Source organism: Lactuca sativa, chromosome 9 (assembly GCF_002870075.4).
Source record: "Lactuca sativa cultivar Salinas chromosome 9, Lsat_Salinas_v11, whole genome shotgun sequence".
Classification (NCBI taxonomy): Eukaryota; Viridiplantae; Streptophyta; class Magnoliopsida; order Asterales; family Asteraceae; genus Lactuca; species Lactuca sativa.
Window position 1 is genome coordinate 128,467,005 of NC_056631.2, and position 10,046 is coordinate 128,477,050.

The 10,046-nt window shown below is 32.4% G+C and overlaps 1 protein-coding gene across 1 annotated transcript; it reads right to left on the reverse strand.

The window, feature by feature from the left end:
- Positions 1-1,089: 1,089 nt before the first annotated feature.
- On the reverse strand, positions 1,090-9,411 carry LOC111917978 (endo-1,4-beta-xylanase 1). Its single transcript, XM_023913624.3, has 8 exons — positions 9,207-9,411; positions 9,030-9,116; positions 6,298-6,674; positions 5,344-5,485; positions 4,871-5,223; positions 4,363-4,540; positions 3,274-3,813; positions 1,090-2,585 (listed from the first exon to the last, which is right to left on the reverse strand). The coding sequence occupies exons 1-8, from the start codon at positions 9,270-9,272 to the stop codon at positions 1,470-1,472; spliced, it is 2,859 nt and encodes a 952-aa protein (XP_023769392.1). The 5' UTR covers positions 9,273-9,411; the 3' UTR covers positions 1,090-1,469.
- Positions 9,412-10,046: the final 635 nt, after the last annotated feature.

Genomic DNA, 10,046 nt, shown 5'->3' on the forward strand with positions numbered 1-10,046 from the left:
GCTTAGGAAGGAACTAGGGTCCATTTAGCCACCTTAAGAGGGGTTTACGGCCCAAGAACATCCTTGGCCGTAAACTCCTTTGTTCTTATGATTCTTGATGATTTTCAAGTGTTATCATGTTCATATTAAGCACACAAGAAGCTAGGGCTAGTGTACTTACAAGATAGAAGCTCGATTGGGTGTTTAAGGTCCAAGAACACTAGTGTGTGTTCTTGGTGTTTTGAAGAACACTTGAAGATCTAGTTGAAAAGCAATAATGAATGGATGAAATGATGTATAACTACTAGATATTAGGTTATAACAACAAATCAAGTCAAGAAATACTTACGTTTTCGGAAGATCGAGTGAAGAACGAGATGATAGTTGAGAGAGAATGGGGAGTAAACTTGAGGGTGGAAGTGAGAAATGATCAGTTTGGGGAGTAAACTCATGTCTAAGCCATGAGTTCATGGCCACATGGGAGTTTACGGCCCAAACTCTAAAAGTTTGGCCGTGAACTCCTTATTAGGGTGGTATGTGTGGTTTTGCAACTCCAAGACCCGAGACTACTTCCTTTCCTCCGTTCGTTTGAAGAATAAATACTAAAAACACTCAAACGAACTATAAATTGGCTAACAATTAGCAGAAATGTAATTGAATTTTAATTGAAGTGATTGACTTTAGAGTTTGTACGAATGAAATTTTGGGTTGTCATAATTGCCCAGCTCCTCTACTCTTTTTCCTCAATTTTGGACAGCAGAATGTCTTCGTTTTGTCCTATTGCTTTAGCCTTCTAAATTACATACAATCTAATACTTTTAACTCCAACTATTAACATGTGATATCTACTGTGGTTTTTGGGTAATGACAACAAAAGATTGTAACTTAGTTTTGTTTCTAATTTCCTTGTTTAGTCTCTTGTTCATATAGTAAATTCTGATGTTCACCTTAGGTACATTGTTAAGGATGCCCACAATACAAGTAGTATGGGTGATGACATGGTATGGAATTGGATGGAAGATTTCAATAATCTTTAACTATTCAATAGGGTTCGATAAAGAAAAATAAATGATGACTATTATTGAATAAGTGTTTAATGGAGTGTAGGTCTTAAAAATAAAGTTGAATATGTATTTAATGGATCATGTAACAAAAAGATGACAATCTATTGAACTCTATAGAGTTTAGAGTTCAATGGATCGTAGATGCTATTTGGATTGAATGGAAAGATGTATAAAATTTATTCGTTTTCAAATTCCTCACTTCATATATATATATATATATATATATATATATATATATATATATATATATATATATATATATATATATATATATATATATATATATATATACTTATACAATGATAGTTTACAAGTGTTCCACTTCCACACACCAACTTGGACCAAACTTGAACTTAGAGCCTAAACACACCATGCCACGAGCCAACATATATTTCCTTCGTTTCCATAAAATATTTACTTTATCAATTAAAATTCTATTGGCACCACCAACGAAAGATCGCCCTTTTCAACAACAAACTTCTTCACAATTTTCTTGGAGCCAGTAACAACCACCACCTCATAAGTCCCCGGAAAACCTCGAAACCCAAACTCACTGACATCATCAACATGTCCATGAGCATGTGACAACCATTCTTTCTTGAGCTCAAGAAACCGATTCCCGGCTTCATTAATCTCACCTTCTGCATTCACCAAATGTGAGTTTTCACGGCTCATAAACAACTCCCAAAATCCCCAAATCATAATCCCCTCAACAGCAGGATGAGCTAAAGCTTCCCGAAACATAACCTCCAAATCATCTGCTCTAACATACTCATTAACCGAAGAAGCATCAAGTTCTGTAAACCAGATGGGAAGTCCAAGGGTCCCGAGTCTGTCGAGAGCCGAACAGACAACGGGACCCACTGGACTGTCTATATGTCCTTGAATCCCTATCCCACCAACCGGTGCGCCTTGTTGTACAAGATCAAGAATTTGTGTCATGTATTTCTCCGGGGAAGATCTCGGATCGCACCCATCCTCGATGTGGTAATCGTTAACGAACATTGTAGCAGACGGGTCCAGCCGGTTCGCGGTTTTGAACATATCCGCTCGTGAACCCGGACCTAACCGGTCAGGGTAAAAAGATCCGTGAAGCATTTCATTGTTCACATCATAATGCTTGAACCGACCTTTGTATTGGTTCAGCAAACCAGTTAACCGATTTTGTATAGCCGTGGTTAGGTCTTGTTTGTTGAGCTTCTTGACCCAATCTTGAACCGTGGATTCCACATCCCAAAAGATACAGTGTCCACGAACCATGATGTTGTTATCGTTACATAATTTTAGAAGCTCGTCGGCATCTTTGTAGTTTAGGTTTCCTTGTTGTGGTTCAGTCCAATACCATTTTAGTTCATTTCCAAAAACAGCCCAATTAAAGTTCTTAATAAAAAATGAGACGAAATCTTCGTTGTCAATATTGGAGCGGCTAATGCATGATCCGATCGGGAAACTGTTTTGGGTTTGTTTGACGATTACTGTTGCACCGTGGATACTACTCGAGTCCGAGGTGGAAAATTTTAGTGTGACATCTCGTTTACGAATCTGGAGAGTAATGAGAATTCAAAAACCATACGTTATTTCTTTTTTTTCCATTTTGAGTATTCTATAAGTAAAATGTTGAATACATAAATAATGTGTTTTCAGAACATATTTCAGCAGCACATACAAAGATTATTTTTTATTTTTATTTTTTTGGACTAAATGAACCATCTATGTATTTTTAATTAGAATCAATGAAATCCTGATTTAGAAAAATAAACAAAATTATAACTTAACTAAATTTTAATGGTGAAATGTCTTAAAAATTCAGTGTGTTAGATTTAAATTATTGAAAAAAAAATTCATGAAAAGAGGAATCATAATTAACCGGAAGAATCGCATTCCTTTAACAATGATCTGTTCCTTTCTACCCAGCAAAATAAATAGTATTTTTTTCCTATTCTATTCATTGGCTCAAATGATGTCCGTATTGAAGAAATGTTGTATGACTAAGACTTTTATATTTTAAATCGAATGAACCGTTTCAATGAACATGAACACAAAAGGTGACGCACAGTACAGTTCATTCAACACAAGAAAAGAAACCGGTTTTGTTCATACACAGCACTTGTTTCAAACACTTTATTATATATATATATATATATATATATATATATATATATATATATATATATATATATATATACACACCGGAAACAACGAAACAAACCCTGAGCCAAGAATATATTACCTTATCCGTCTGACGTTTCAAATGTCGGAATCTGGCCTGCCGGTCCACTGCAAAGATCTGAAGTCCAGCCAACATGAAACTAATTCCGGCAGCCGGGCCTTGAATATAAACCATGACTTTAGCTGGCTGTTTCTCAACTCTAAAAGATCCACAAACCTCATGCCACCTGTCAGCATCATTGAGCTCCACCTGACCACCATTGACCCACTGGCTATCAACCCCGAGAGCAATGTTTACATTCTGTGGACCGGTGGCTCCAGGACCGAGTCGAACCCAAGCAGAAACCTGGTAAGTTACAAAGAGTTTGACTTTATCTGTTATCATCTGAGCCGGACCCATCCACGTCTGGGTGCGGTTAGTAGTGTGTATACAATGGCCACTTAGCGGCTCATGGGGGCCGAGGGTGTCTCTTGCCGCCGGTGGGAGTATACGAGGGGAACCAGTCACCACATTTAATGTGCAATTACCGAGGGGAAACCACCCATTTGTCCCATCGCTAAGATTGCTATTCGCAATAATGTTAACTCCATATTCTGGATTCTGTAGATTAAAAACAAAAACTTACGTTAAATGTAACAAATAACAACATATTTTTATTGATTTGTTTTTACTTTAATTTTTTCCTATTACAACGTCAACATCGTATTTTGAAAAATCTACCTAATTATTGTGTAAATCCAGTTACAAAACAATTTCATTGCTATAAATAATTGGGCTGATTTTTCAAAGTATGGTGATGTAATGAGTAAAAAATAAACTATAATGCTATAAATGGTTAAATCTTTCAAAATACTATGATATTTTAATAGAAAGAGTTGAAAACTACAATATTGCATCAGAACTATGAAAGTGAGATATTGTTATAATAAGGCTAGTTCTATCCATCATTGTACTTTCATAATCTACGCCTGACTTAATAAAAAGAAGTAAATACCAGAAATAAATAAAAGTAGGATCCTATAATACATAAATAATGAAACTATCCTGTAAACTCTTGCATTTAGCCAAAACAATTAAAGTAATTTAATCGAATACCAAGTTATTACTCAATTAAGCTGAAAAGATAAATTTTAAAGTTTAGCGAAGAACCTCAATAACAGGTCGAGGCGAGGGAGGTATTTTCTCGGCATGCTTAACCATTAAGCCGTCAAGGAGAATATCAGTACCCGGAGGCGGACCTTCTAAATAAATCACTACTTTTGAAGGCGAACCGTTTAAAAGAAACTTCCCTTGCAGTTGTACCCAATCTGAATCCGTTGCTTGTGAGCTTCAATCCCAAAGAAACAAAGATAAGCAAAATTATAAATTCACACCTAGGGGATAGTACAATTTATAGTGCATTAGACTAGGATGGGTGTAAATGGGATAAAATATGTAATTTTTCATCTCATCCAATTTGGTAAAACAAGGACACCTATGCACCCTTTGTTTGTACAAAATACATAAATAATGCCTGCCTATATATCCTCGGCATTAAAATTGAAATAGCCTAAAAATGTTTGCCCAACCAAGTACAGTATCATGTCCATGATACGACAAGATAGGACGAGACATGTAACAAACACAGTTTTAAGAGAGATTGAGAGAAGAAACCAACTTAGCAATGCCAATGTATTGTTCATGGGAATCGGGGCCTTGGACCCACAATGTAGCTCGGACACTGGAGCTAGTAACATTATTGCCAAAGATTCTAACAAAGGCGGTAACTTGGTAAGCAAGCTTTCGTTGAATTTTTCCACTAATATCTTGTTGAATCCCATTCCAATATTGAGTTCGTTCTGTTGCAGATGCAAAGAACTTTCCAGATTTAGGAAGGACTTTGCCATCTCCCATGGAGTCATGTAATGCAATCTTGCACCCTCTTCCGGACCAGTTATTAACTCCATCCTCAAACTCAGGGTTCAATATGATATTTCCTTCTTGATTATATACACATGGTGCAATTTCCCCCTATATATAATTACAAGACCACAATATCAAAAGTGAAGACATGTATTCATATATGAAAATTGTTACTTTAGAAATGTTAGATATTACAAAAATTGGAACGTAGAGAAAAGGTAGACTTACATCACCAAAGATTGAGACCGATTCTATGAGAAGGTTTACACCAGGAGCCGGTCCTTCTATGTAAAACACAACACGGTCAGGTTTGTCCGACAATACAAATGTACCTTCCAAATCCTCCCATTTTTCTTTTGAAACAGTAGTCCTGCAACAACACCTCGCAAAGGAAATAAAAACAAATGCGAAAAGGAAGCGATAGAAATGCATCTACTTTCGTTCATTTATGTATCATAACATCTTACTACATTTATTTCTATTACAACATTAAACTTTTATTTTATTTTATTTTTTCTTTTTAAGGTAATTTTACCGCCATTATAATATTGTTCTTTCATTTTTTTCTTATTAAGTCAGTATATTTTGTTAAATTTACCTTATTAAACAAATGATTTTTTTTTTTGTTTTTTTGTTTTTTTTTTTTTTTGCATTTGAATGAAATTTCTAGATTTAGGTAGAATTTTCAAAGGACAAATTCTTAACAGAAAGAAATGTAGGTAAGATCAAATCAATAAAACTAAGTTGTTATTTCTCATATTTAACCCAAAACCGATTAAAGCAATAGCAACATAGGTTCATTGATTTGTTTATTATGATATCTTACTTTCATTTTACAACATCCTACTATGATCGAATCTACACATTATAGTCTTGTCATCTTAGTACAAAGCAATTTTCATTGTTATAGTTATGTAAATTTTTCAGAATATAATGTCTAGATAAGAAAAGAAAATATGAAGATATAATGCTACAATCCGGTAGATAGATTTTTCAAAGTACAATGTCTTAAGAAGAAAAAAACAAGGAAAAACAAAAGTCTTTTTTTGGAAAGATGAAAGTAGAATGTTGTAACACAAAGAAATGAAAGTAGGATGCATAATAAACAAAATCAAAAATGAAAGTAAGTTGCAATTTATTACATTTATCCAAAAATGAATAGGGGAAAGGGAAAGAACGTACTTTGTGATGAACAAATACTTGGTTTCTGATTGTTGATATTCAAGTTTAAGGGTCGCAATGACATTAGCCTCCTTTTCAAGATGCATACCAGAAACTCCAACACGAGCAAAAACTGTGTAAGTGGAACCTGAAGAAACTCTGGTTGTGATGTCTTGTTCCAAGCCTTGCCAATGTTGGTTTCTGTTTGTAATGACTGCATGATGCTTCTTCTTACATGGGTTTTGTGTGTGATCATCAAAAGTCTCAACCGAAGGTGAAACTAGGAAGACATCACAACAGTTTGCATGCCACGAATGCAAACCGTTAGAGAAGTTGTGGTTATGTATGATGTTACAAGTAAGTTTGCTCTTTGATATGTTTAAGTCATCGGGTGGTATCTGTAAGGGAAACAGTTAATACAGCCGAAAACATTAAGACAATGTTTGATGTGATGAATCTTAGAAATTGGCATGAAAAAAGAAAATGTTTGTTTGTTTGTTTTGTACGATGGAATGAGATGAATTGAAGAAATATGATTCCTTCTATTTTGTTAATTTTTGTTTCTTAGACATGTTTGTGTTCTTTTTTTCCTTCAAATTTGAATTAAAAATTGTAACATCATTGCCATTAATGTAATTTTACATGACGCAAAACTTTTTTAAAAAATTCACGATTTTAGTTAAATTACAATTTATATTCTAAATACTAGAAAGTAAAATATACTTTTATTATATTGCTGTTTTGTGCTTTCATCAGTCTTTATTACGTGTAATTTTTTTTTTAAGTTTATTAATTATATCTAACGAATGTAAGTAGTAGAGTTAAAACTATATATTATATATATACAAGTAATTATTACTCATTTAATTACATTGTTTATTCTCTCCATTTTATTCGTTGGTTATGGTCATGACCCTAGCTCATTCAGTTCCATTATTTTAAGTTTTTATTATGCATAGAAGAAGAGAAGATCGATGTTGACTGGATTCTGTTTGGTGGGGATTTGGCGCCATTTCAAAGAAGGGATTATTTGACTTTTTTCAGGTCAACCATATTAATTTTCATCTTTACAAGTAATGTGGCTTGTAAATCATTCAATCATAAGGCTCAAAGGAGTGGTGCGTTTCTACCGCACTTTCTGCCACGTAGGCAAGGCAACACCGCCCTCTCTATGCGGTTTTGAGTGCGGTTAGGCCGCACCTCATCCATTTTTAGCCGTGTATTCTAATTGGTTAATGATAAATGATGCCAGTTGAACGGTCAAATATGTTACGATTTATTTTATTTTTCTTTCTTTCATATAAATTAAACCATCTAATTTATTTGTTCAAACTAAAGCCAAACTTTTACACTTTTCTATTGCTTGTGTTTTTTTTTTAAGTTATTTTAACGTTTGATGTGTGTTTTTCAAGTTTGTAGGTTTATTTTAATGTCATATGTGTTTTTTTTAAATAATTCAATGTAATGTTTTTTTTTTATTTTGAAGTAATGAAATATTATGTTTTTTTATTAAAAAAGAAGTTTTATTAAATTAAATTATTAAAAAAAAATGTGGCATCATTCTTTAGGTGTGACATGAAATCACACTTCCTCTTTAATAAATGAATGTTTTTTTTGCCATATGTCATCTTCTCTTTCATTTTGACACTTGTCATTTTATGAGAATTTTAGAAATTTTATTTTACATTTGTCATTTTTTAGAGATTTCTATTTTCTTAAAACAAAATCCCATAAAATTGTGATGAGTTTTATAAGGAAATAAAATCATCCTATTAATTTGGTAATAAATTTTCATAAATACTTCAAATAATTTAATTTCTTTTGCAAATTTTCAAAAGATTACGTTTTGTTATATAAAGTATTACATTATAAAATATTTCATATTTATATATTGATATTAAATTTTTATTTTTACTAAACCCGTGTATTACACGGGTCACACACCTAGTGTGTAATAAAAAGTGATGCGGCGCATATGTGAAATTGAAAAGAGTGCGGTTTCAAAGAGTCCACTCCCTTCGGCCTAACTTGATAAGTACGAAAATATGACAAATGTTGGTGATTAATCAGTGAAAACCCAACGAAAAGTAATACACAATTTAAAAAATCTGTTGCGGCAAAAGTCCTAAGAGTCCACTTAAAATTTGAAAGTTAAACTAGGAAACTTTTAAATCTTCAGTTGTGTGATACTTTAGTTTATAGTCAACTAGGTGTGAGACCCGTATGTTATACGGGTTTGATAAAACAAAAAATTAAATATGAAAGTTTAAACAAAAATTTATTTAAATTTAAAATTTTAGATTTGAAATTTAAAATTTAAAATTAAAAGGAAACATATTAAATATTATATGAGTAGTAATATTGTAATTTATTTGTGATTTTTAATTAAAGTAACTATTAATTGATGTGTAAATATGATGTTTTAATTAAGAAAATATAAAAAATAAGAAAATGACAAATGGAAAAAAACATTTAATCAAAAATACCAAAAAATGACATGTGTCAAAGTTAATGAGAGAATAACATGTGGCAAAATTATTTTCAGACAGAGCAAACAATTATCCTCCTAAATTGCCAAAAATTGTTAAATTTGTGAACTGCCAAAATTGAAAACTATTCATTTGACATTCTAAAGTCAAACATAGATTTGGGTTTGTACATTTTGAGCGCTAAAACTTCTCACCATTGGACTCAAATCGGAAGCCTAAAGACAGTAAAAGTAGATATCAGAGTAAACACACAAAAACACGCACCTGAGAGTGAAAAACGTCGTTGCCATTGATCATTGACGGGAGCGGGATCTCCATTGATGATTGATTCTCCATAACTTCTTTCAATCTCTTCAACCAAAATCCATAAAATGATTTTTCAAACTTATATGATTTGAATGAATCAAACTCAAAAAATAAAAAATAAAATATTAAGAATACCTCTGAAGTATTGATCTTCTTATGACGTTTAAAGATAGTTAAGAAAAATGCAGACAGATTTCCCATTTATATGTAAAGATTGATCAGTGATTGTTAAGAAAACCCCCAACAACCAATCAAACTGATCTACGCATCTAGCAAATTTCCTTAAAACCCGTCGTGGGTAATGATTAGAGTTGAGAATACAACCTTAAATTGTTTATGTGTTTCCTTTGTCTTACAGTTAGGGTTATTGGGTTCAACTAGCTGACATTATTATGTATGCTTGAATTGGAATTAAAGATTTGGTTTTTAATAGGGGCGTTCTTTTTCTTTCTTGTGGGATTGCTTTACTTTAATTCGATTCTTTCGGACTTGGTTTACAAGCCAACCATAGCAATTTTATCAATTAGATGAACAATGGCTTTCTATACAGAGTAGTCTGGCTTTCGTGTGGATCAAAGTGATTTTTATCTTTATGAAATGGAATATATATTTTCTAATATCAATTTTTGTATTTATAATTCGAATTGTTATTAATCTATATAATTAATTTGGTAAAACAATGATTAAACTAATAACAAATTTGGTAAAACAATGAATAAACTAATGGAGTAACAAATTAAACAACTTGTAAACTGATAGACAATACAACTTTATTTACATGGTTAATGTTGTAGATGTGATGCAACGATGTCAACAAATATTTAAGATGACTTTATGTGGCAAAATGCAATATATGGCGGACATTTATTTTTAAGATTATTATAAAATTCATTTAGATTTCAAAAACAATCACAAAAGAAATCAAATTTCTAAAAATCTTAAGCATGTTAAAGGTTTTTGGTCAAATTTGTTCAA